Source organism: Dipodomys spectabilis, unplaced genomic scaffold (assembly GCF_019054845.1).
Source record: "Dipodomys spectabilis isolate Male_0828 unplaced genomic scaffold, ASM1905484v1 ptg000125l, whole genome shotgun sequence".
In the NCBI taxonomy this organism is placed as follows: Eukaryota; Metazoa; Chordata; class Mammalia; order Rodentia; family Heteromyidae; genus Dipodomys; species Dipodomys spectabilis.
In genome coordinates, this window is record NW_024870802.1 from 10,454,762 (window position 1) to 10,482,130 (window position 27,369).

The following is a 27,369-nucleotide window of genomic DNA, read 5'->3' on the forward strand; positions in this document are numbered from 1 at the left end:
AGTACTTTATCTTTTTATTTTTTATTATCTTTAAGTAGTTATACAAAGAAGTTCCCATTCTGCAAAACAGTATATGAGTACAAAGTGCCTGACAACATTATCACCCATCTCTCTTAACCCATCCCTTCACTTTTTTTCTTTAATTGAGATTAGGTGATTACATAAATTTCACGTATTTCACAGTATTGTGGACTAGTGATACTTAGAGTCACAAACACATTTTAGCTTTCACAAGGCAAATTGTCATTATCATGATTTATACAGTTGTGAGCTTTGACATTACAAGTTATTTTTTCAACATCTGGTGATGTTTACATTTCTTTCCTTTTGCTTAGTGTGGGCTGTTCCCACTTATTCTGTTCCTTCTCCTGGCTTCCCTCTGTTGTGTGCATATATCTACCATACATATGGTCAAGAACATGGAGTCATGTAGCAATGATAGGACAAAATGGGTGGCTGTCCTTTGTTTCTTGAGTCCTGTTTGCTATATCTTCTTGTATTTTGGCTTTAGCATCCACATATCAAGGAGACCATGTGCCGTTTGTCTCCTTGTTCTTGGCTTACTTCACTCAAAATAATCTACTCTAGTTCCATCCATTTTCCTGCAAATGCCATTATTTTGTCCTTTCTAATGGCTGCATAATATTCCATTGTATGTAGGTACCACAATTTTTTGATCCACCCATCAGTAGTGGGGCATTAGGTTGTTTCCAAATCTTAGCTATTGTGAACAGTGCTGCAATAAGCATGGAGGTACATGTGTATACTGGTTCCTGTTGCTCAGTACAGATGCCTAGGAGTGGTATGGCTAGGTCATAGGGGAGGTCTATGTTTAGCTTTCTGAGGTATCTCCAGACTGTTTTCCAAAGTGGTTGTATTAGTATACATTCCCACTAGCAATGCGGTAGGGTTCCTCTTTCTCCGCATCCCCTCCAGCATTTGTTGTTGGCTGACTTTAGGATGTGGGCCATTCTGACTGGGGTAAAGTGGTATTGAGTAGGTACTTTAAAGAGAAGACATGATAAATAAATACCTGAAAAGATGTTCTATATTATATTTAGTTTGACAGTCATTGGGGAAGCAGACTAAAAGCAAATGAGATACAACTGCCACATATTAGAATGACAATAATTAAAAATACTGTGAAAAGAGGCTGGATTTGTAGTGATGTAGCTCAGTTTTAGACTGCTTGTACAGTATTTAGGAGGCCTACTTTCTACTCCCAGTAGCACAAGAATAAATGAGTGAATAAATGAATGGATATTAAAAACACATTGTAGAGCAGTTGGAGCTTTCGTATATTACTGATGAGAAGAGTTTAAATTATAAGAGTTGGGCAATATCTTCAGGTTAAACATATATCACCCTAGTAATTCCACTTACAGACATTTAAACAAGAGAAATGGAAGCATGTATCCCCACAGATTTGTATGTTACTCTTCATAAGGTTATTTATAATAGTAAAACAACTGGAACCAACTCTAATGTCTATTAATTGGATGAAAAAACAATGGAATCCTACTTCAGGATAAAAGAACTAATTATGATACACGCAATAATATGAATTGATTGCAAAACTATTATGCTAAATAAAAGAAATTTGAGGGCTGGGAAGGTGGCTCAGTGGTAGAGCACTTGCCTTGCATGCTCGAGGCCCTGGGTTCGATTTCTCAGCACCACATAAGAAAAAAGCCAGAAGTGGTGCTGTGGCTCAAGTGGTAGAGTGCTAGCCTTGAGCTGAAGAGCTGAGGGATAGCACCCAGGCCCAGAGTTCAGGCCCCACAACCGGCCCCCTCCCCCCCCCAAAAAAAGAAATTTGACACACAAGTATATGCTTGATTCTATTAGTACCATAGTGACAGAAAGCAGGTATCAGTGGCAACTTGGGGAAGGTATTATAAAAAGGGCATAGAAGAATTTTTTGGAGGCAGGCACTGGTGGCTTAAGCCTGTAATCCTAGCTACTCAGGAGGCTGAGATCTGAGGATCGAGGTTCAAAGCCAGCCCAGGCAGGAAAGTCAGTGAGACTCTCATCTCCAATAAACCACTAGAAAACCGGAAGTGCACTGGGGCTCAAGCGGTAGAGCGCTCGTCTTGAGCTGAAGAGTGCAGGGACAGTACCCAAGTCCAGAGTTCAAGCCCCATGACTGCCCCCCTACCCCCCAAAAAAAAGAATTTTTTGGATTAGAGGAAATAACCTACATCTTGATTGTGGTCACTTTTATTTTTTCATAGCCATGGTCTCATGAGTTCCCAGGCTGTCCTCAAGCACCTAGATTCATGCAGTCTTTCTCAGCCTTCTGAGTGGCTGGGATTACAGATGCATACCACCTTGCAAGGCTAATTTTGTTTATTTTAATGAGAAAATAATATCTCAATAAAGTTAGTGAAGTAATGAGATTTCAAAGTGCTGACTTAAAATTTTATTAGTAGTTGTTGATTATTCATTTAAAGGAACATCTTTGGGGAAATGTAGTTATTCCTGTGATTTTTAATGTACTGTATGAAGTTGACTCAGTATCATGATTTATTCAGCTCCTAAAATCATAGAATGCTCTTTTCCCTTCTTGTTGTTTTCTTTTTTGTCGGTGGTGGAGCTTGAACTCTGGGCTTGGGCACTGTCCCTGCACTCTTCAGCTCAAGGCGAGTGCTCTACCGCTTGAGCCATAGCACCACTTCCTCTTTTTGCAGTTTTTAAGAGACTGAACTCAGGGCTTCATGTATACTAACTAGGCAAGTGCTCTAACATTGAACTTTACCCCTCCCTTCCTCTTTTTTCTTTTTCTTTTCCTTCTTTCTTTTCTTTTTTGGTGGCAGTTATGAGAGCCATAGCTCCACTTTCAGATTTTAGTGGCTAATTGAAATAAGAGTTTCACAGACTTTCTTGCCCAAGCTGGCTTCAAACTGCATACCTTAGATTATCAGCCTCCTGAGTAGCTGCAATTACAAGCATGAGCCACCAGTGCCCAGCCCTCCATTTCTCTTTAAATTTTTTTTTTTTTTTTTGTAGTACTGCGATTTGAACTCTGGATCTTATACTCTACCACTTCAGCCCTTTTTTGCTTTTTCGGATAGGGTCATATGTTTTCTTCTGGGTCAACTTTGATTTGCAATCATGTTTATACCTCCTGCTTAGCTGGGATTATAGGCACATACCAGTATGCTCCTGGCTTATTAATTGAGACTGGGTCTCCATGATTTTTTTCCCAGGCGACCTACCACCCTGCTGAGTAGTTAAAATTGTGAGCTAAAACCATCATTTTTGGGAGTGGCACTGTGGCTCAAGGGGTAGAGTGCTAGTCTTGAGCTGAAGAGCTCAGGGACAGCATCCAAGCCCAGAGTTCAAGCCCCACAACTCACCCCAAAACAAAACAAAAAAACCATCATTTTTTCTCTAACCAAAATAATTAAGAACTTTTTGCTGGAATTTATGAAAATAAAGACAAATGCTAGCAAATGGTTTCTGTTTTTATAATCTTCCCAAATTTCTAATGTCTGTATATCTGTAGAATTTGAACTTTCAGCTTTTTATTTCACTTATTTATTTATTTTTTTTCTGGTAGTGGGGCTTGAACTCAGGGCCTTGAGCTCTTGGCTTAAATTTTACTCAAGGCTGGTGTGCTGTACCACCTGAGCTATACCTCCACTTCCTTCTTTTTGCTGGTTAATTGGAGATAAGAGTCTCACTCAGATTTGTCTACTCCAGCTGGCTTTGAACCATGATCCTTAGATCTCAGCTTCCTGAATAGCTATCTAGGATTATAGACCTGAGCCTCCAGAGCCTGCCTGAACTTCTAGACTTCAAGAATCCATATATTGTTGGTGGAGGAGTCGGGGATGGAATGAAAAGTAAGAGAAAATGAGGGATGGAATAACAATGTTCGACAAGAAATGTATTAATTACCTTATGTAACTGTAACCCCTCTGTACATTACCTTAACAATAAAATAAAAAAAATAAAAATAATCCATGGAGCTGGAGCTGGAGCTCAGTGATACAACATTTGCCTAGAATTCTTGAGGCATTAGTTTCAAACCCATTACTGCAACAGAAAAAAATAATCCATTTCATAAAGTTGTTACCTGTTAATATTTTTTACTTTTCACCAATTGATGGAGATATAATGAGAGGTTGAAATGTTTGTATCAGGTTTTAAAAATTACTTTATTGAGATACAGCCATATACTATTGTTTTATCTTTCTAAAGTGTACAATTCAGTTATTTTAGTATACTCAAAGAGTTGTGCAATGAATACCATTTTCTAATTTTAGAATTTCTTGTGGTGCTGTGGATCAAACCCAGGGCCTTGAACATGCTAGACAAATGCTTTACAATTTTAGTTAAATCTCCAGCCTATTAAATTTAGAACCTTTTCATCACCCCTAAGAAAATCTACCCATTACCAGAAACTTAACATTTTTTTCCCTCAAGGCCTCTATCAAACATTAACTTTTATTAAGTTCCTAGCATAGTTTTTAGTTAACTATTGTGCCTGTCATTTACGAGGTTCTGTGCTAGTTATATAAATCTTGGTCTCAAGTTTATGATCTAGTAACTAGTAAGAGAAATACTGGTATGTTTTGTGTATATGTCAAATAGGTAAGTGCCAAAATAAAGGATTTGGGATAGTCAAACATCTTATTTTAGATCACAACTTTAGAATTATTTGTTGATGAAATCCCTTTTCATTGAAGTAGAAAAGTAATCGGAGTTTCAGAGGCATTTGCTATCACATAGTTCTGTGACAGAACTGTAAACCCTCCTATCCTTCCCTCCCTCTGATGTTTTGTGGTGCTTGGGAATGGAACCCAGAGCCTTGTACATGCTTAGATAAGGACTTCTCACTGAGTTATATTGTCAGCCCCAGAGTATTTTCTTGAGGCAGTCACTTGAAATGGACAGTCTGAAATAGTAAGAGAACAGCGATGGACACTGTATAAGAAGCCGCATAAACAAACCCTTGGGGTATGTTTAGAAAATGACAAATAGTTGGCTTTATTAGAGTAAAACATGACAGTTATGGAGTAATATAAGATCTAACATTTTTGCAAAGTGAGAAAAAGTTTTAAACTCCTGGGGCTGGGAAGGTGGCTCAGTGGTAGAGCGCTTGCCTTGCATGCCTGAGGCCCTGGGTTCGATTCCTCAGCACCACATAAGCAAAAAGAAAAAAGCCGGAAGTGGTGCTGTGGCTCGAGTGGTAGAGCGCTAGCCTTGAGCTGAAGAGCTGAGGGACAGTGCCCAGGCCCAGAGTTCAGGCCCCACGACCAGACCCCCCCCCCCAAAAAAAAGTTTTAAACTCCTTGAAGATCCAGAGATTTGTAATTCTTCCTGAGCCCTATCTATGTTGCTGTGCCCCATTTCCTTGCCCCTCTGCTTTTTGCTGGTTATTTTGAAACAGAGCCTCTGTACTTTTCTGCCTGTACTGCTTTGAACTTTGACCTTCCAGATGTCAGCCTTTTGAGTAACTGGAACTATAGGCATGAACCACCATTGCCTGGCAAGAATTTATCTTAGTTGGGTAGATGTGAACAATGACTAAAGGCAGTTAAGAGTGATCGTGTAGGGTTGAAGCTGGGCTTGAGGTCATTGCTTCTCATGCTATGAAAGAAGACCCATTTTTGAAAATCCTTTCCATCCTATTTCAAATTGGTACTATTTCTAAGATTTAACAGATATGAATTACATAAAGTGATACACAATGCAAACCTGTACTTTTTTTTATTATTACACCTAACCATTTCTCTTACTAAATATTTGAACTTTACTTATCATGTCATGGATTAATGAACAAATATTCATCAACCAGCATTGGTCTGTAGCTCACTCCAAAACAGTTTAGCACTAGTGTGAGGGCAGAGTAATTGGAGATGATCTATGGAGAATTAATTATAATCTTAATTAATTGTAGTGGTGTGAATTGAATGAAAGCTCTAGATTTAAGAAACATTTGGAAATGTAAACAAAGGTACATGGGATGATTGGATGTGGTTTTTTAGGTTTGAGGGAGTAAATGGATGCTACTAAAGAAAAAGAAGCTATTTTGGCAAAGAAGTCCTAAATCAGGCTTTTGGTAAAAATCCATATGATGACATTTTTCTATTAAGTAAAAATACACACATAAAGCACTCTTATTTGTTTTCAGTTTGTTACATAATACACTACTTGTAACTTTTTCTTCTTGAAGCAGAATTTGAGTTGGTGATAGCACAAACTCAATGAAAGCAGATGTTCAAGATTTTATACTTGACTCCTTCCTCTCATTTGTTGTTTCAGTAACTGTTGTTGGGCACTTGGCCAGGAAATTGTGACTCCTAAGCAAGAGGGGAGGAGTTACAGATAAAGTTTGCCATTGCCAAAGAAATTCAATTCCAAATGGATTTGTGTGGAGCAACAGTGATATCCAGTAACAAGTTAAATTAGACACAGAGGTGTTTTCTCCAGCACTGTCTCAGAAGAAGCATGCTCTTGAGGGCTCTAGTTTAAAGAGCCTTTTTAAAAATTAGGCTAAAATCACCCCCAAAAAATTATAGTAGGAAACTTAAGAAGAATTTTGTTATGTGACTTCAAGAACTAGCTGATTCAGATAGTTTCACAGTTTGCAAAACGGCAACCAGTAACAGATGAGGTAATTTTGCTTTGAATTATAAGTTAAATATCAAAACCATTTTGTTATTCGCTAAATATGGTAAATTGCATGTTTATGTTAAGTGTGAGACTGTTAAATCCCTATTAAAGCATATCAATATTAATAGTTTTATTTCTTATGGTTACTAGGTATATTTGTTTAGAATTTCTTTGCATTTTATTATGCCTTACTGAGGTGGCATATGATAATAAGTGCTCTTACACTTACTGTGTGTGTGATGTCTGTGTCCAGTTTTATAGAGTTCTGTATTTCTTCTAGGGTTTGTTACTTGGTTAATGTTCAGATCTACAGTGTGCAAATGTTTTGGTACATAGGGATTTTTGGTAATTGTGTTCTTTGGTTGGATATTTAGTTTAGTCATACTTTTTAGGATGACAAATTTCTACTTATTTTTTAAGGAAGCTTTAGCAAGTTAATTACATGGACATGTTTAGGCTCTTGAATATAGAGATAAAGTTTATTCTACTAGTTAATAATTTAGATAAGAGATATAGTAGGCTGGAATTGGCAAAAATATAGTTAAGGTCTTGAGATAAATACGCTTTTCATTGTTATTATAAAGGTGATTTTAAAAAGAATTTCTAGAGCAGACAAATCTTTTTGTTTTGAAATGTGTAGTGAGGCAATTAGCTAGTCTTTTAGCTGATATAGCATCTTGTACTTTTGTTATAACCTTAGTGAAAAATAGTTTAGGCCAAGAGATTTTGTTTCTTTTGAAGATTGTCCTAGAGACATGCTATTTCAGGTTTAAGGTTGAACTTAAACTTCTGCTGAAGTGAATGCTTTACTTTTGGCAGTTGGGTGTTTATTACCTTTGTAAGCCTTTGTATGTACAGGCTATAACTGTATTTGGCTTATTGTAGTTCTCTATACTGCAGCTGTTTCATTATGTTATAGCTTTGCTTCGGCAGCAAATTACATTTCATTCCCATATTTCTTCTCCTTGCATGTTTTGTAGTTTGAGAAAGAAAGATAATATATATGAGGTGAGGTTTTCTTCTTGTTTTATAAAGATCATAATAGACATTAATGAGGATAGGAGTCATTTTTTTTAAGTTTATGAATTGCTTTTATGAGAGTACTTACTTTGAATAAATAATAAAGAAAACCTTCCTCCTTCCTCATTTTGAGTCCTTATAAGGTCAGTCCTAGTTCTGGCTATTCCCTAAGGACAGTTTCCTTTTGACATATACATGTCACAAAATGGTACCTGCTTTATAGCACATGTTCAGTAATTGTGTTGATTTATTAGTTAATATGATTTTTTAACTCAAAGAGGAAAGAAGTGTGAATTAATGGATATTAAACAGTTATTATTTTAGCAGAGACAGATTCATATTCCTGAAATATGCTGCTCCCAGAGTTTACATGGTTTAATAAAGGTTCATTGTGATGTACCGTTTACTTAAAAGTACATTTATATGTTTTCAGAATATATATGATTTGATAGATTTTCACGGCACTAATTTTTTCTAGCCAAGAAGGAAACCGGTAAACTACTTCTTCAGGACCATTGATTGTTTCTAGCTACTTTTGGCACTAATTAGTAGATATCTCCTGCTCCCGTAAATTTTACTGTACCTAAAGCTAACTAACTTCTTGCTTCTAGCAAAAGCTTTTATTATGTGGTTTTATCTCTCTCCTGGATTGTATAGTAAGGAAAAGAATCTTCCCCAGCCCATTACTGCCTATATTCCCATAGAATATTTTAGGCATGTCAGCTGTTAGGGCTCTGATCAAGGATTTATGCAGTTGTTTTCACCTTGCCTGAGTTGTGATTCTATTTGAAAAAGCCTAATTTTCTATACTAAGGTTCAGTTCTGTGTTTTCTTTTTCTTTTATTATCTTTAAATAGTTGTACAAAGGAGTTGTCATTTAACAAAGCAGTTCATGAATACAATGCACCTGGATAAGTGTCACCCCTTTCAACACTCACCTATCCCTTTCACCCCCCTATTTTGTTTCCAAAAGGACTTATGTAACTGGGGAAGGATGACAAAGTAGGTGCTTTCATCAGTAAAAGTTAGATGAGGGGCTGGGAAGGTGGCTTAGTGGTAAAATGCTTGCCTTGCATGCATGAGGCCCTGGGTTCGATTCCTCAGCACCACATAAGCAGAAAAAACCAGAAGTAGTACTGTGGCTCAAGTGGTAGAGCACTAGCCTTGACCTGAGGGACAGTGCCCAGGCCCAGAGTTCAGGCCCCACAGCTGACAAAAAAAAAAGTAAGGTGAAAATTGAAGTGTTGGGAGGATTATGGCAACGTTGGAGTTGAGTGTTTTGGCTTTTGCTGGTAGTGGGGCTGGACCTCAGGGCCTTGCAGTTTCTTATCATCTTTCTTGCTGTGGCTGATGCTCTACTACTTGAGCCATACATCCAGCCTGGCATTTTGCTGATTAGTTGGAGATGGAGTCTTGATGACTTTTCTGTCTAAGCTGGCTTCAAACCTTAATTCTCTAGGTCTCAGCCTTCTAAGTAGCTAGCTAGGATTACATGCGTGAGCCACTGATACCTGGTGAGGTAGATTTTTAGGGAGTCTTATGAATGAAGATGTAGCTCAATTAGAGTGCTTATCTAACATATACAAGGCCCTGGGTTTGATGCCCAGCACTAAAAACAATGATAACAACAACAAAAACATAAAAGGGAAGGGAGTTTGGCACCAAGTGGTGGTTGCTCATGTCTATACTCCAAGTTACTGAAGATTACATATGTGAGATCTGGGGTTTACAATTTGAAGCCAGTCTGAAAAGAAAAGTCTGCAAGACTCCCTCTCCAAATGTAACCAGCAAAAAGCTGGACTAGAAGTATGACTCAAGAGGTGGATTGCCAGCAAGCAAGCTGAGCTAGAGACCTTGAGTTTAAACACCAGCACTAGCCAAAAAAGAAAAAGGTTAGGTTGTTTATCATCTGCTCTTTATCTTTCAACTTCCACTACTCTCTCCTGTCCTCTATTACTCCTTCAAATAAAGAAAACACTGATTTTCAGAACAGATTTTCCCAGGGAAAAGTATATATGTGTATATACATGTATACATATTTATGTTTATATAGAAGTATACAGAGATGTTTTATATGTATATATATATATATATATATATATATACATATAAAACACCTTAGAGGAACAAACAGCTAATTGGGCTAACTTTGTACTAGGACATAGTAGTTATGTTTTTCATATTTTTTTCAGAGAGAATGAGCATAGTTCTGAATTTAAAAGCCTGTTGCTTTCAAGTCCTTAAACATTTTTTTGGGTCAGTCATGGGGCTTGAACTTTGGGCCTGAGTTCTATCCTTCAGCTCTTCAGCTCAAAGTGAGCACTCTGACACTTGAGCTACAGCACCGCTTCTGGTTTTCTGGTGGTTTATTGGAGATAAGTTTCACGGACTTTCCTGCCCAGGCCTCCTGAGTAGCTAGGATTACAGGTGTGATCCACCAATGCCTGGCTCAAGTCCTTAAACTATTTTACCAAGTATTTGAAAATTTGTGTTAACTTAAAGTTGGTACACCATTCTGAAATGAGACAAATTTTCTATTAAAAATTGAAAGATTAAACATGGAAATCGTAAAATAAACCTATTGGTTTATTTTTGTTTTCCTAAATGGAAGTTCTGGGGGCTGGGAAGGTGGCTCAGTGGTAGAGCGCTTGCCTTGCAATGCATGAGGCCCTGGGTTCGATTCCTCAGCACCACATAAGCAAAAAGAAAAAAGCTGGAAGTGGCGCTGTGGCTCAAGGGGTAGAGCGCTAGCCTTGAGCTGAAGAGCTGAGGGACAGCGCCCAGGCCCAGGGTTCAGGCCCCACGACCGGACCCAAAAAAAAACAAACAAAAAACTAAATGGAAGTACTGGGGTTTCAACTCAGGGTCTTGTGCTTGTTAGGAATGTGCTCTATTACTTGAGAACACATACCCAGACCTTTTTGTTTTAGTTATTTTGCGGCAGTGGGGCCCCTTGAACAATGCTTTATATTATCCTTTGGCTTTCTTGCTCACCGCAGATGTTCTACCATTTGAGCCATGCCTCCACTCCAGTTTTTTGCTGGTTATTTGGAGGTGGAGTCTCAGGCTTTTCTGCCCAGGCTGGCTTCAAACCTCAGTCCTCTATATTTTAGCCTTCTGAGTATACATGAGTCATTGGTACCTGGTATTTCATGTGTTTTTCCATTCCATACTGGATGGCAATCTTCCAGTTAGGGATTATAAGTGGTTGCCATCACATCCTGGTTTTACTGTTGTTCTTGAAATGGTTTCTTGCTAACTTTTGGCCTAGACTGACTTCAAACTTGTTCCTCCTGGTTTCTGTTGTCAGAATAACTGGGATTTCAGGTGTGATGATTTTAATTGGTATGCCTGGTCTTTTATTTACTTTTAAATATTTTTAGTGTAGGCTTCCGTGATACTGGGATTTTAAATTTAGGGCTTGGGCTTACTGGGCAGGTGCTCTATGGCTAAGCCACAACTCCTTCCACCCCTTTTTGAGGGAGTGAGACGCAGTACTAAAATTTTTGAATTCAGAGACTGTGTTTGCTAGACAGGTGTTCTCTTGTTGAGTAAGATCTCCATCCCCATTTTCCACTGGTTATTTTAGGCCTATTTTAGGCTTCCCACCATTGCTTGGTTGTCAGGCCTGTGACACTGCATCTAACTTCCCTCTGTTGAGTTGAAGTCTCAAGGACTTTTCTTCTGTTACAGGTCTGCACTTTGAACCCTCTTTGTCTTAACCTCTCAATTAGCTTAGGATGACAGGTACATGCTACTGCACCCAGCTCTACATTGAGAAGGGGTTTCATGAACTTTTCTGCCCAGGCTGGCTTTGAACCTTGATCTTGCATTTGGCACTATTTTTTAACATTTAAAATTTGCTTCTAAGGTAGATTTCTTGCTAACTGGCTTTGAACTGCCCTTCCTCTTGTCTCTACCTCCCATGTAACTGATATTATAGGAGTGCTTATAGTGTTTTTTGTTTTTGTTTTTTGTTTTTTCATCAGTTGTAGGGCTTGAACTCGGCCTGGGCTCTGTCCCTGAGCCTCTCTGTGCTTAAGGCTAGTGCTTTACCACTTTGAGCCACAGTGCCACTTCTAGTTTTTGAGTGATTTATTGGAGGTAAGAGTCTCATGAGGACTTTTCTGCCTGGGCTGGCTTCAAACTGTGATCTTCAGATCTCAGCCTTCTTAGTAGCTAGGATTACAGGTGGGAGTCACTGATGCCTAGGCACCACATTTTGGTTATTTAGTTTTTGAGATGGGATCTTGTTCCTAGCCATGAAATCCTGGGTTGAAGCAATCCTCCTGCCTCAGAGGTTTCTGGAGTATATGAGACTATAGTCATGTCATTATCACTATGCTAGCTAATGAAGACAGTTTTTTGTTTGTTTTTTTAGTTATCACCTAAACTGAAAACAACAGTGAAAAAATAAAACTAGATTTAAAATGAACAGAAGACCTGAATAAACACTGCTTCTAAGATGACAAACCAAATTACCAACAGGCATGTGGAAAGCTTACAAACACTAAAAATCAGAGAAATGGAATTTAAACTTACACAGATGTCATTTCACGCTTGTTAAAATAACTTATCAAAAAGAAAATATAGCAAGTAAAGATAAAGGAGCTCTTGAAACTGTTAGTGATGGGTGTAAGATTGTGCAACCACAATGGAAAATGGTGTAAGAGTGCCCAAAGAAGTTAACAAGTATTGTAACTAACATATAAGCAAGCAGTAAAGCTATCCCACTTCTGCGCTCTTTGCATCATTATTTACAGTAGTCAAGATAGGAAATTACTCAAATGATATCCATAGATGAATGGATGAACAAGGCTTTCATATATACAGGAGCATAATTTAGCCTTATGAAAGAGATTCTTCCATTTGTAACAACTTGGTTGAACCTAGTTAACATGCTAAATTGATGTATTAAATAGAAAATTACTACATGACATCAATTTTTAAAAATTTAGTTAATTTACTGTTGTTAAATGTCGGACTGGGAATGTGGCTTAGTGGTAGAGTGCTTGCCTAGCATGCATGAAACCCTGGGTTTGATTCCTCAGTACCACATAAGCAGAAAAGGCTGGAAGTGGATCTGTGAGCCTGAATTCAAGGCTCAGGACCAGCAAATAAATAAAAAGTAAATAAATAAAATAAAAAGGTGATGTACAGAGGGTTTACAGTTATATGAGTCAAGTAATGAATACATTTCCTTTGGTCATTCTCTCCCAGGCCTTCCCTCCCATCTCTACCCACAACTTGTATAGTTCACTTTCATCAATGTCCAGTGAGCTCCCTCTGCTCCTGTACTTTTTCACCTTTTTTCCCTCTAGTTCTATATCTTCCTCCCCATCCTCCCAAAGTTATACACATGAATACACCATATATAAGGTAAAAAAGACAGAATCATCAAAAGCTAAAAGCTGAAGGAAAAAAAAAGAAGTCTCTTGTTTCCATATGACATAATTTATATATGGAACTTAATAGAGATTAAAATAGTGGTTGAGAGTCATGATGGGAAGATGTAGATAGAAGAGGTCATAGTTATATTTATGTAGAATGAGTATGTCTACGAAATCAAATATGCCATGTGAAAATTAAAGTATAGAGTGTATTGGGAAGGGAGAAAGGAGAGAAGAGAAGGAAGACTATGATATGCTTAGTTGCTTGCTCTAATAATTACTATGTATATGTGTGTCAAGATAAGTATGTCAAGGGCCAATCATGGTGTGTAATTCCAGCTTCTTAGGTAGAGATCGAAAGGATTGTAGTTTGAGGTTAGCCCCATCAAAAAAGTTAGTGAGACTCTGTCTCAACCAATAACTCAGGTGTGTTGGTGAATACAGCTATGAAGGAGGCATAAGTAGGAAGATCAAAGTCACACTGGCCTGGGCAAAAACATGAAACTATGTGGAACTATGAAACTGGAGATGGTGCTTAAGAGGTACACTGACTGCTTAGCAAGTGTGAGACTCTTAAGTTTTAACCCCAATAACTATGAAAAGAAAAAAAAAGTATATCAAGTATATTAAGCATATCAAAGTATATCAAGCATACTAAGTATGTTAAATACTTTTATATATATATATAAATCAGTTGGGGAAATAAATAAATGAGATCTTGAAAAGTAGCCAATATAGCTTCAGTAAACTTGAGAATTTCTTTTCCAATGCTAATTGAGATACCATTTTTTTCTTTTTCCATAGGGTGTTTGTGAACCGAAGTTTAGCCATGGAAAAAATAAAATGTTTTGGTTTTGATATGGATTATACCCTTGCTGGTGAGTAACAATTTCTGATTACTTAATGATTACTGTTCTTGATATAATGCGGTGGGCTACAGTAAGCAATTGAATAAACACTTGTTGATTTAATTAATTAATTTAGCTCTAAAAGCTCTTATGGTCCAACTGTGTTCATTGAGATTTGTGAATATTGATACTTTCTGATAACTTTGAGGGTGGTTCATCAGCTTGCACAGATAGGGTCCTAAATTATTTTAAAGTTCTTGGTAAGAAACTATTTGGTAAAATTGTACAATAATGTATGCATTTGGACATTTTTGGCTTTTATTTTGTTAAGCTATACTGCAGAGATGAAATTTTCTACCACTAGTCTTCCCATTGTTGTTAAGATTTTTAACATTATTTTTGGTTTGTGGTGCTAGGGATTGAACATAAGGCCTTACACATGTTAGACAAGCACTCTACCACTAAACTATACTCTCATACCCCTGACAAGTTATTCTTAACACAAATGGAAATTGTGCTCATTTTCTGTTGATTTGATTACATACAAATATGCAGGAGGCTTTTTAAAAATTAGAGCTGTTAGCTTTGTTCATTATTACATAACCCTTAAACATCAACATTGTGTTCTTTTCCTCCATAATCAGTGGTATTAGTAACTATAACATTTCTTCAGAACTGAAGTAAAATATTTGCAGTGTGGTAAAAGTGTTATTTCAGGGAGTAAGAATACAAATTACGTGTACATGTGTGTTCACACAGTTGAGTCCAGCTATGGCACTCAATCTTAAATGGTCCAAAAATACATAAAACTTGAAAATATAAATTCACTTACCTTAGGAACTACTTTTATAACCATTTTTATAATTAGAAAACCAACTTCCATCTTAAAATAATAAAATCTCAATTTGATGTTCACTTTGGGCTACAAATATAAATGAATGCTGTAAATGTACAAAAAGTGTATATATATGGTTACTTGCCACGTAGATGTAGATGCTTTTGTTTAAAAGCCGGGTGTCGGTGGCTCACGCCTATAATCCTAGCTACTCAGGAGGCTGATATCTGAGGATCATGGTTCAAAGCCAGCCTGGTCAGGAAAGTCGATACTCTTATCTCCAATAAACCACCAGAAAACTGGAAGTGATGCTGTGGCTGAAGTGGTAGAGTGCTTAGCCTTGAGCTGAATAGCTCAGGAACAGTGCCCAGGCCTAGAGTTCAAGTCCTACTACCGACCCCCCTCCCAAAAAAAAAAAAAAGCTGGCTTTTGTGGTAGGCACTTGACAAAGTGATAGAATGCTTGCCTAGTGCATGCAAAGGCCTTGGGTTTAATCCTTTGCATTGAAAAAGTAATTCTAGCTTTCTGGGCAAGAAGGTGGCAAGATAATTTGAAAATAAGGGAGATACCAGCCAAAGCAGAAAAAAATTACACTGATCATTTCCCAGTACTACACATACAAAAAAAGAAGTTTAAATATTAAGATGTCATTATACTGCAAGTGTTAAGTATATATATGTTAAAAATCTATTATTATGTGCTTGACACATTTTGTTAGTAAGCATTGACATAATTATGTATTCTTCCACAGTAATGCAGCCTTTTAATTGAAAGTCTGTGAATCTTAGTTTTTAAACTTTAGTGAAAACATAATTGCTTCATTTCATTACTTTTTATAATGCTGCTGCTACCTTTTTTTTTTTTTTTGGTTGCTCATGGGACTTGAACTCTGGGCCTGGTCGCTGTCCCTCAGTTCTTCAGCTCAAGTCTAGCACCTTACCACTTGAGCCACAGTACCACTTGCGGTTTTTCTGAGCCACCAGTGCCTGACTTATAATGCTTCTTCTTATTTCTCCTACATACTGATACATTTAGCTTTTTAAAAACCAAACCAAAGGGCCAGGCATGGTGGTTCATTCCTGTAATTCTAACAGTTAAAGACTCAGATATATAGAAACAGTAAGGTCCCATCTCAAACTTAGTAGAGCCTGGGTATGGCAGTACATGACTGTCAGCCTAGCTATGCAAGAAGTGTAAATAGAAAATGATCAGGTACAGCCAGGTGCTGGTGGCTCACACTTGTAATCCTGGCTACTCAGGAGGCTGAGATCTGAGGATTGCAGTTCAAAGCCAGCCCAGGCAAGTAAGTCTATGAGACTTTTATCTCTAAGTTAACCACCAGAAAACTGAAAGTGGCACTGTGGCTCAAGTGGTAGAGCACTAGCCTTGAGCTGAATAGCTCAGGGACAGCTCTCAGGCCCAGAGTTCAAGCCCTATGACCAACCAAAATAATAATAATAATAATGATAAATAATACTATATATATATATCAGGTAACACAAATAGGATCATGGACCAGCCTGCTGGCCTCAACGAAAATGTGAGACCCTTATCCCACAAATAATTAAAAGCAAGAAAAGGGCTGGGGGCATGGTTCAAGAGTACCTGCCTAATAAGCACGAGGCCCTGAGTTCAATGCCACCCCCCAAAAAATGGTGAACTAAAATTTAAACTGTAGATAGAGCTGTAGATAGAGCTGTAGATAGAGCTGTAGATAGAGCTGTAGATAGAGCACTTAAATTAAGTTTCAGTGCATTTAAGAACCAATTATAGTATCTTATTTTGCCCAATATTAAATATGCAGCCAACTTAAAAAAATCAGCTTTGTTGAGGAATGAATTAATATAGTAAAACACATGCATTGTAAGTAGACAGATTGAATTTTGCAAACTGCATCCATTTGTGTACCTACCACATTTGAGATGGAGAAAATTTTCTTTACTCCTAAAATGTTCCTTTATTGCTTTTTGTTGTTGTTGTTGGTTATAGGGCTTGAACTCTGGGCTTGGGTGCTGTCCCAGAGCTCTTCAGCTCAAGGCTAGCGCTCTACCACTTGAGCCACAGCACCACTTACTGTTTATTGGTGGTTTATTGGAGATGAGAGTGTCATGGATGTTCCTGCCCAGACTGGCTTTGAACCACAATCCTCAGATCTCAGCCTCCTGAGTAGGTAGGATTACAGGTGTGAGGCACCAGTGCCTGGCTTCTCTATTGCTTTGAGAAGTCAGTTATTTCCTCCCATCCTAGGACTTTGCTCTATGAATTTGTGTCACCTCAGATTAATTTTCCTTTTTGCAGAACTAAATATGAATGGAACCATATAGTACATATTCTTTATAGTGTTTGGCTTCTTTTGCTTGGCATAATGCTTTGTGGTTCCTTCATGTTGTTGTGTCTGTCAGTAAAACAGTTCCTTCTTATCATTCTTACCATTAAAACTCTTTAAATTTGAAATAATGTTAGGCCTATAGAATTGCTAAAAGCTAATATGGAAAGTTCACCTTTCCTCTCCTAATTTGTTGCTTGACCATAGTACAATTATAAAAACTGATGTTCCTACACTACCACTAATTGAACTACAGGCTTTATCCTGTTTTTATCAGTTTTCCACTGATGTCCTTTTTTGATTTCAGGATCTAATCCAGAATCCCACATTGCATTTGTTGTCATTCCTTCTTAATTTCCTCTAATCTGTAATATATAGTTTCTAAATATATCCTGGTCCTTCATGCCTTGATTCTTTTTTAAAGAGTGCTTATTAGGTACTTTTGGTACCACTTGGGTTTGTCTGTTATTTTCATATTGATAGGTTGAAGAATTATGCATGTTTGGGAAGAATACAGCACAAGTAATTACTGTTCTCAGCATGAAATGAGGGATGAGGAGGGTGGGGGTATATGATGTTCATAGACCTTATTACTGGAAATGTTAACCAATTAATATTACATTATCTTATTTAAACTTGATTCTTTTTTTTTGTCCCTCAAGTACTATTCCATTTTATAGATTCCATGCCTAGCACTGGGAGAAAAAGTATACTGTGTATGGTGCTATTCCATTTTCCATTTCTGAAATTGGTAATTTTTTTGTTGTTTTACTCTATATGTTCAGCTAGAGGTTTATTTGTGTGTGTGTGTGTGTGTGTGTGTGTGTGACAAAGTGTGTGTGAGAGTATGAGTATGTGTGTATGAGAGAGAGAGAGAGAGAATATGAGAATGTGTCTCCTGGGGATTGAACTCAAGGCCTGGACACTGTCCCTGAGCTTTTTTGCTCAAGGATAGCACTCTACCACTTAAGCTACAGCACCACTTTCGACTTTTTGGTAGTTTATTGGACCTAACGGTCTCAAAGATTTTCCTGCCCAGACTGGTTTGAACTGTGATCTCAGTCTCAGATTTCTGAGTAGCTAGGATTATAGGCGTGAGCTACCAGCTCCCGACTGAGGTTTATTGATTTTATGTCATTTATCCTTTCCTAAAACCCTGTTTTCGGGTTCAGGTATTTCTCCTGTAAAGAGTGTGTATGTGTGTATGTGTGCAAAATCTCTGTAAACTATTCTTCTTTGGCGATGGGAGAGATGTTGAGGATCTCTCATAGGGCCTCACATGTGACTAAGCATACTTTCTTCCATTGAGTCCCCAGCCCTCAGTTTTCTAATAGATTTGTTGATAACTTCTGTTATATACTGAGAATTGGTTTATTATAAATACTAGTACTAAGTAAATATATAAATATTAGTACTTTGGTATGTATAATATATAAAAATATATAAATAGTAGTAATTTGGTAATTCTCACTAGGAAGAGATGAGAAAGGAATCAAAAGAAGGGAGAAAGATAGTGCTGAAATGAACAGTGTTAGTTGACTGATCTAAGATGTTTTTAGGCAAGCTTCACGTATAATGGAGCTAACTAAAAACTTAGAGAAACTTTGATAGGGCAGTAAAATAGCATATGTACTCATTTGAATTTTAATATTATTAAGGGGACTTAATTAAATTGAATGTAAGTATAACTATTCTAATAGTTGCCTTCTTTGTTCATATACTATCTTTCCTAATATAGACAACACATTTAGTAAGCATTTGATTTCTCTTAAGGAGGGTAAAAATAGCTGGGTTTTTTTTTTGGGGGGGGGTGGGGGGGTCCAGTCGTGGGGCCTGAACTCTGGGCCTGGGCGCTGTCCCTCAGCTCTTCAGCTCAAGGCTAGTGCTCTACCACTTGAGCCACAGCACCGCTTCCGGCTTTTTTTTTTTTTTTTTGCTTATGTGGTGCTGAGGAATCGAACCCAGGGCCTCATGCATGCAAGATAAGCGCTCTACCACTGAGCCACCTTCCCAGCCCCGAAATAGCTGGTTTTATCTTAAATGAATATATTAAAATATCCTGGGTTAGTCCTTTGGGCTACTATAACAAAGAACTGGATAATTTATAAGCCACAAATTAATTTCTTACATTTTTGAGAAGTCCAGGATAAAGACATATTCAGTGTGGGTCTCTATGGCATTTTCTTGCTTTGCCCTGTCATAATGGAAAGAACAAATCTCTCTCAGTTCCCTTATAGAGGTACTAATCCCATTCCTGAGGGCTCTACCCTAAAGTACCTCTTAAAGGTCCTACCTTCTAACATCACCATTACACAGGGGATTGCAGCCATGCATTGCAAACCACTCAGTATCGTCTTCTTTGCTGATTCCAGGGGATGAAGTCTTAGCCAAAAGTCAGAGTCACCACCTGGCCTTGAAAGTGATTGAATCAAGCACTCACAGCACAGACACACCCAGAAGATAGAAGGGGAAGAGCTAAGGACTCCATGGTCTGGGGAAGGAGAGCTTGTTTCTCTTCACTGCAGCTTCAGAGTGAACTGCAGAAATGCCCCAGTAATGATCCTGAGGGCACCACACCTAACAGTTGTAGATTGCCTAACAGTGACCAGCTGCAAGAGTTGAAGGCAGAGGACCTAATGGCCAGAACTTCAGAAGCAAAGTAGTACAGAGCGGGCAGGAGTGGACAACAATGGGAACTTCCTATACAGAATTTGAACTAGGACTTAGCTTTAGAATTGACCTGGGCAAGTGTATTTGGAAGTGGCAGGATTTTTGCCTATGAACTGACAACTTGGGAGTCAGAGGAAGTCAGGAATCTGTAGTTTAGATAGATTGAAGCTTCTGAGCACAGCTTCCAGTCTGACCCTCATGGATTGGCAATCCTTAATCACCTGTGTTGCCTGAACTCCTGTGTATTAAAACCTGCCATTTGTGTGGCTATGAGTTTCTGTGATACTTGTGACAATCTGTTTAGGAGGGAATGAGGACTCTGCCTTCTGACCTCAATTCCTCCTTGATCGCTGTACACTAATGGTTCTGAACTGTGTTCTGGATTGCTCAGTCAGCTGTTCGTTATCCTTCTGAGCAAAAATAAAGTCCAAAGTAATGATGCAAAAAAAAAGGTCTCAACAAGGGACCTTCAGCCATAGTGTATGCTAAAAAATGAAGAAATAGCATATAGATTGGTTATTTTGATAACCTTTTCTGAATGATGCAGAGTTAGCATTTATAACATTAAATGGGTTACTAGTTTTCAGAGTTGGAATATGGTAAGTCTGGGATTCTTGATTCTGCATTGGCTGTATAGGACATCATATCTTAAGACAATCATACTGTGGAGTGGAATTTGTTGTTGTTGATAATGTATGTGGTGCTAGGGATCAAACCCATAAGCAAGGGTTCTACCACTGAGCTAGCTACATCCCCAGCTTTGCATTGGTATGTTTATTTAGAAGTGGTTATTGGCTTGTAGCCTCCCTCATTGCATTGTAAATTTGCCTGAATTGGTTCTGAGAGGACAACTGTGTAGGGCTTCTCAAAGTCCCCTCTCCCTTTGTTTTCAGATATGAGAAATGTATGTAATATCATGGAAAAAGGGCTAGGATAAGATTTAACTTGAGGGCTGGGAAGTTAGCTCAGTGGTAGAGCGCTTGCCTTGCATGCCTGAGGCCCTGGGTTCGGTTCCTCAGCACCACATAAGCAAAAAAAAAAAGCCGGAAGTGGCGCTGTGGCTCAAGTGGTAGAGCACTAGCCTTGATCTGAAGAGCTGAGGAACAGCGCTCAGGCCCAGAGTTCAGGCCCCACGACCGGACCCCCCCCCCCCAAAAAAAAAAAGATTTAACTTGAAGAATTAAGCTGCTTTTTAAAAATTAATCTAGAGACTGGGAATGTGGCTTAGTGTTAGAGTGCTTGCCTAGCATGCATGAAGCTCTGGGTTCGATTCCTCAGTTCCACATAAACAGAAAAAGCTGCAAGTAGTGCTGTGGGGCCCAAGTGGTAGAGCGCTTGAATACAGAGAGGCTCAAGGACAGTGCCCACACTCTGAGTTCAAGCTCCAGGATCGGCAAAAAATAAATTAAAAAAATTAAAATTAATCTAGAAAATAACTATGTAAGACCTTGTTTTGGGAGGAAAGATGTCATGATTTGCTTTGGCTTTTTACATTTTTTTTTATTCATATTAATAGATAAAAATTACTTTGAATAGTCCTACTGTTTGAAGAATCCTTTTCTTTGTATTTCATGTTGGATTATCAATATTAGTTGTGAATGATCCTTTTTTCTTTGAATATTTAAAATTTGGATCTGAAACTAATAAGCGAGGAAGAGGATAATTAAAGTAACAATGCATATGTAGATTCTGAGTGTTAAGCTGTGTCCATCAGTTCAAAACTTGTGATTTTCTGAAATAAATTTTATAGTCCTTTGGTAGAAGGACTATAAGTAAGCCAAGAATGTTAAGCAAGAATGAGAAGGGGGGATTAGTTATTTGTTGAGAGTAGTTTGTTAAAAGGGAAATAGACGGCTTCATTTTCATTAACTTTTTTTCCTGGTTCTAGATGTTGAGCCCAGCTAGATTAGTGCCCTATCATTTAAACTTGATACCCTTTCCAAAGCCTTTTGTTTTTATTTTATTTTTGAGACAGGGAGATACCATTACCTTTGCCTGTGCTAGCCTTAAACTCAAGATCCACACCAGCCTCTTCCTCCTGAGTAACTGGAATTACAGGTATACCACTATACCTGGTTGGCAACATGCTTTTTAATGGTCATCATTTATTTACACAATAAAAGTATTACACAGTATTGACTAGAACAGTCTTTTCTTATTTTCTTACTTTGATTATTCTTATTTTCTTTATCTCATTTGAGTGCCAGCCTAATATACCTCAAACATTTTTCAAAGAAGGTTTTTTTTAAAATCAACTGTTCCTGTAATTGGTACTAATTATGCATGTTTCAGGTTTTCATTACCTTACCTAATACAGTATAAGTGCTTTTGTAAGTATTATACTGTATTGAAAGATGACAAAAAGTTAATACATACAGTTCAGGACAGATAAGGATCATCCTGGGCCTAACTATACAGTACATCAGTAACTATATACATTGCCCTATCTCTAAATAGGAGTTTTCTGTTTGTTTGTTTGTTTTCTGTACTGGTTCTAGAAATTGAACTCAGGGTCTAGGCACTGTCCTTGCACTTTTTTTGCTCAAGGCTAGCACTCTACCACTCTAGCATTTTTGATGGTTAATTGGAGGTAAGAGTCTCATGGACTTTTCTGCTTGGGCTGGCTGAACTGCAGTCCTCAGATCTCAGCCTCCTGAGTAGCTAGGATTACAGGCACCTGCACCCAGCTCCAAATAGTTTTCATTCGTGAATTCAACCAATTTTGGATTACTTGGAATTACAAATCCAGATACTTTCACGGTGTCTTGTGTCTATAATGGCAGCTATTCAGGAGGTAGAGATTAGAAGAACCATAGTTCAAGGCCAACCTGCATAAAAAGTTAACAAAATTCCATCTCAACAAAATAGCTGAGCATAGCGATGTACAGCTGTAACCCCAGCTATGCAGTAAGCACAAGTAGGAGGATTGTTGTAGTTCATACTCACTGGGCAAAAATGCAATATTCTACTTATCTGAAAAAGCAACTAAAGCAAACAAGGGTGTGGCTCTGGTGGTAGAGCTTTTGCTAGAGGCCTTGAGTTAAAAACTCTAGTACTTCCAAATCATTATCATGTCTCCATGAGAAGACAGCAGTGTTTTCATGAAGGATTATTTCTTAGGCGTATCACCCTGAAGAAGATGAGCTTTGAAGAAATTCTTACTTAAATTTTTATGAATGTTACTTAAGACAGACATATGTTTGATATGCATCCAGTAAGTGCAAGAGAACTTCATTTTTGGCACAGGAACACTAAGTAGAAATAGTCAAAGATTTAAGTATGTTGTAAGTTCCGTGTAGTTGACATCAAAAATTAAATATGTCGACTTTTTTGTTGTTGTTCATTTCTTTTTTGCCAGTCTTGGTGCTTGAACTCAGGGCCTGGGCATGGTCCTTGAGCTTTTATTTGCTCAAGGCTAACACTCTACCACTTGAGCCCCCAGCACCACTTCTGGCTTTTTCTGTTTATGTGGTACTGAGGAATCAAACCCAGGACTTCATGCATGCCAAGCAAGCACTGTACCACTAAGTCACATTCCCAGCCCAAGAGGACATTTCTTTTTGGATAGTAACTTAAAAAAAGAAAACAAAACCAAGTTATGGGAAGTGGAACTATGGCTCAAAGTGGTAGAGTGCTAGCTGTGAGTGGAAAATCTCAGGGATAGTGCCCAAGCCATCAGTTCAAGCCCCATGACCAACCAAAAAAACAAAAAACAAGGGCTGGGAAGGTGGCTCAGTGGTAGAGTGCTTGCCTCACATGCATGAGGCCCTGGGTTCGATTCCTCAGCACCACATAAACAGAAAAAGCCAGAAGTGGCACTATGGCTCAAGTGGTAGAGTGCTAGCCTTGAGCTGAAGAGCGCAGAGACAGGGCCCAGGCCTAGAGTTCAAGCCCCACGACTGACAAAACCAAAAACCAAAAAAAACCTCCCTCCAAGTTATAGGTAAAACAACTTGCTCTTGTGGTTTAGGGGAGAAAAAAAAATTTCCCCCCCAAGTTTGGCATTGGTGGTTAACACCTATAAGAGGCTGAGATTCAGAGATTATGGTTCAAAGCCAGCCCCAGGACAAGAAAGTCTGTGAAACTCCAACTGGCTAGTAAAATACTGGACTGGAGGCATGGCTCAGGTGATAGAGTACTTGCTATGAGCAAGAAAACTGAGGTCCTGAGTTCAAGCCCCAGTACTCTCTCTCTCTCTCTCTCTCTCTCTCTCTCTCTCACACACACACACACACACACACACACACACACACACACACACAACCACACAGAGTGGAGAAGGAAAGGAGGTAGAAGGGGAAAGAAGAAAATGGAAAAGAGAAGATAAATACCTCTCTTCTCTTAGGTTCATAGTTAAGACCCATTAACAATGAGAGATTACAAAGAGCAAAGTGTACATATTTGCTAAATGTAAGTTTTACAGGACATGAGAGCCTTCATTAGGAAATGAAGATCGGGAGATAAGAGTAAACCTGTTCGTTTTGTATGCTAACACTAACAAGGTAGATAGAGAAATATGTTAGGACACAGTGGGTATAACCTAATGCTTGTAAACTGGGAGAAACTTGGCAAAACCTGTTCAGAGAAGGAGGTTCCTTTCCTCCTGATACAGGACATGGACCTTCAATTGAGGGTTTTATGAAATGCTTCAGAGGGAAAGGAGGAAGGTAAGAGTAAACTTCCTGTTTCTGTTTTTTCAAGGGCCAAGCAGCCATGTTTTGGGATGAGTCCTATCAATAACTGGGAATTAGCTTGCAATTTAAGCCCAAGTCATTTTCCATTTCTCATGCTGTTTCTAGCTTTCAGAGGAACAGATTGTCTAGTAGGCTTTAGATATCAATAAGAGACAAATGCCTGTAATCAGAGGGAAAAAAGCAACCTTGTTGTTTTCAAAAAATGAAAATCTTACCTAGAGTAAAAATGCCTTTTTCTTGCAATTGAATGGTAATTCTCATCCTTAGGATACAGAGTGTTGCGTAGTTTTTCTTTTGCTTAATTGGTATATGTTTTGCTGGGGATAGAACTGAGGGTCTAATGCATGCTGGACAAATGTTATATGACTGTGCTACATACCTAACCTATCTTCTGTTCAATTTTTATTCTTAAAGGAATAAAGTCTTAAGTTTTCCATGTAAGTACTTTATCACAAGTATAGTTAGGATTCTAAAGCAAATTATGCATCTATTTGTTTTTCAATCAGAAAATCTTTGGTGGTGAGAGGTAAGGTTTCAAAATACATTTCAGGCTGGGGTACAACAACTTGGGAGGCACAGCTAGGAGGATCACAATTCAAGGCCAGGCAAAAGTTAGTATGACCCTATCTCAAATAACATGCCTGTAATTCCAGCTTATCAGAAATGTCAGCAGGAGGATTTTGTGGTCTAAGGCCAGTCCAGGCAAAAAGTCCAGGACTTATCTGAAAAATACTAAAGCAGAAAAAGGATGGAAGAGTGACAAGGCTCTGAGGTTAAACCATAGTACTGCCCTCTTCTCCAAAAGAAAAAATATCTTAGACTCTTGAATTTTTGCCATATCATTAGCCACTGGAAATGGCATCCATTTATTTCAAACCTAAGCACTTTGTTTCAGTACTGTGGGAAGAAACATAAGAATAAAGCCAGAGGCCAGGCGCCAGTGGCTTACACCTGTAATCCTAGCTACTCAGGAGGCTGAGATCTGAGGATCGTGGTTCAAAGCCAGCCCAGGCAGGAAAAGTCTGTGAGACTCTTATGTCCAATAAACCACCAGAAAACTGGAAGTGGCTTGTGGCTCAAGTGGTCGAGCGCTTGCCTTGAGCTGAAGAGCTGAGGGAAAGTGCCCAGGCCCAGAGTTCAAGCCCCACAACTAACGAAAAAAGAAAACACACACACACACACACACACACACACACACCACACACACACACACACACACACACACGAATAAAGCCAGTACCAGGGAAGAAGTTAAGAAACTAGCTGCTTATACAGGCAAATATAGTTGTTATCCTACTGCTAATAGAAGCATCTCAGGACTTTTGATTGCTAGCCCCTAATAAATGCACTCTGATCTTGTTTTATTGCTACTGGAATGTGCTCAACTCACTTGACATTTAGGTGAACGTTTTTGTATGCTGTGTTTACTTGGATGAGAGTTCAGAGCACTCCTCATGTTTCTGTCAGCAATTGTATATCCTCACCAAACTTACTGGCATTCAAAACATTTAAAGAGGGGAGCAAAACAATCCAAAGTAAGTATTGTGCAGTAAGTATTGCGCAATATTAGTGTACTGTCACTATAGATTTCTCAAGGAAACACACTTTTCTCTCCTTTTGGTGATAAAATATATAGAACCTAGAATGTATCTTTTTTAAAAAAAAAAAAACATCCTAAAATTTACCATTTAGGCCTTTTTTTTTTTTTTTTTTTGGTACTGAGGAGTAAACCTAGGATGTTGTTCATGTCATTCAAGCTTGAGCTAGACCTCCAGTCATCTTATTATTTATTATTTACAGTACTAGGGATTGATGTTCAAAGCCTTGCACTTGCAAAGCAAGGGCCATACCACATGAAACATACTTTTTCCTTTGCCAGTCCTGGGGCCTGAACTCTGGGCATGGACGCTGTCCTTGAGTCTTTTGCTCAAGGCTAGCATTCTACCACTTAAGCCCCAGCGCCACTTCCGGCTTTTTCTGTGATTAATTGGAGATAAGAGTCTCACTGACTTTCCTGCCTGGGCTGGCTTTGAACCGTGATCCTCAGATCTCAGTCTCTTGAGTAGCTAGGATTACAGGAGTAAGCCACCACCACTTGGCTAAAACATACTCTTGATACCTTACTTGAACCAGTCCCTTTTTGTTTGTGAGGCATAGTCTTAGCTGTTCCTTTTATCCACTGTTACCTTTGTTGGGGCTGGCATCTAATTTATAATTTTCCTCTACCTCCCAACTAACCTGGGATTATAAGCATGTTCCGCTATGCCTAACTGAACGTTTTTCTACCAGTTCTTGAGCTTGAACTCAGCGCCTGGGCTAGTGCTCTACCACTTCAGCCACAGCTATACTTCTGGTTTTTTTGGTGGTTAATTGGAGATGTGAGTCTCACAGACTTTCCTGCCAGGGCTGGCTTCAAATCAACTTTCTCATATCTCAGGCACCTAAATAGGATTACAGGCATGAACCACCTACACCCAGCTCTAAACCATTTTGAAGTATATAATTCAGTGACATGTCACTGGATGAGTGTTCTGGAGTTCCCTCAGCTTTCCAGTCTCCAAACAAAATCCAGGAACTTGAGATTCACTTGTGAAATGTTTTTTTAAGGGGTCTTACAAAAATGAGTCTTAGAGGTAGAAGTTTTTAGAGATTTATTTAGTTAGCATAGCAGGATAAAGCATGGAGAAATGGAAAAGAGGGAGAAACAGCCTTGTTCTTTTTTTTTTTTTTCTGGGGGGGGCAGGGGGGGAGTCCGGTTTTGGGGCCTGAACTCTGGGCCTGGGCGCTGTTCTTCAGCTAAAGGCTAGCACGCTACCACTTGAGCCATAGCACCACTTCCGGTTTTTTTTTTCTCTCCTGCTTATGTGGTGCTGAGGAATCGAACCCAGGGCCTCATGCATGCAAGGCAAGTGCTTTACCACTGAGGCACCTTCTCAGCCCCGAAACAGCCCTGTTCTGCACA

General features: G+C 38.6%; 1 protein-coding gene across 1 annotated transcript in view; it reads left to right on the plus strand.

Annotated features, from left to right (window-relative positions):
* Nt5c2 (5'-nucleotidase, cytosolic II) overlaps positions 1-27,369 on the plus strand; it is a 91,389-nt gene that overhangs the window by 26,834 nt on the left and 37,186 nt on the right. Inside the window, exon 3 of the mRNA XM_042689348.1 lies at positions 13,839-13,912. Within this exon, the coding sequence (XP_042545282.1) occupies positions 13,839-13,912 (74 nt within the window). The remainder of the gene's footprint in view (positions 1-13,838; positions 13,913-27,369) is intronic.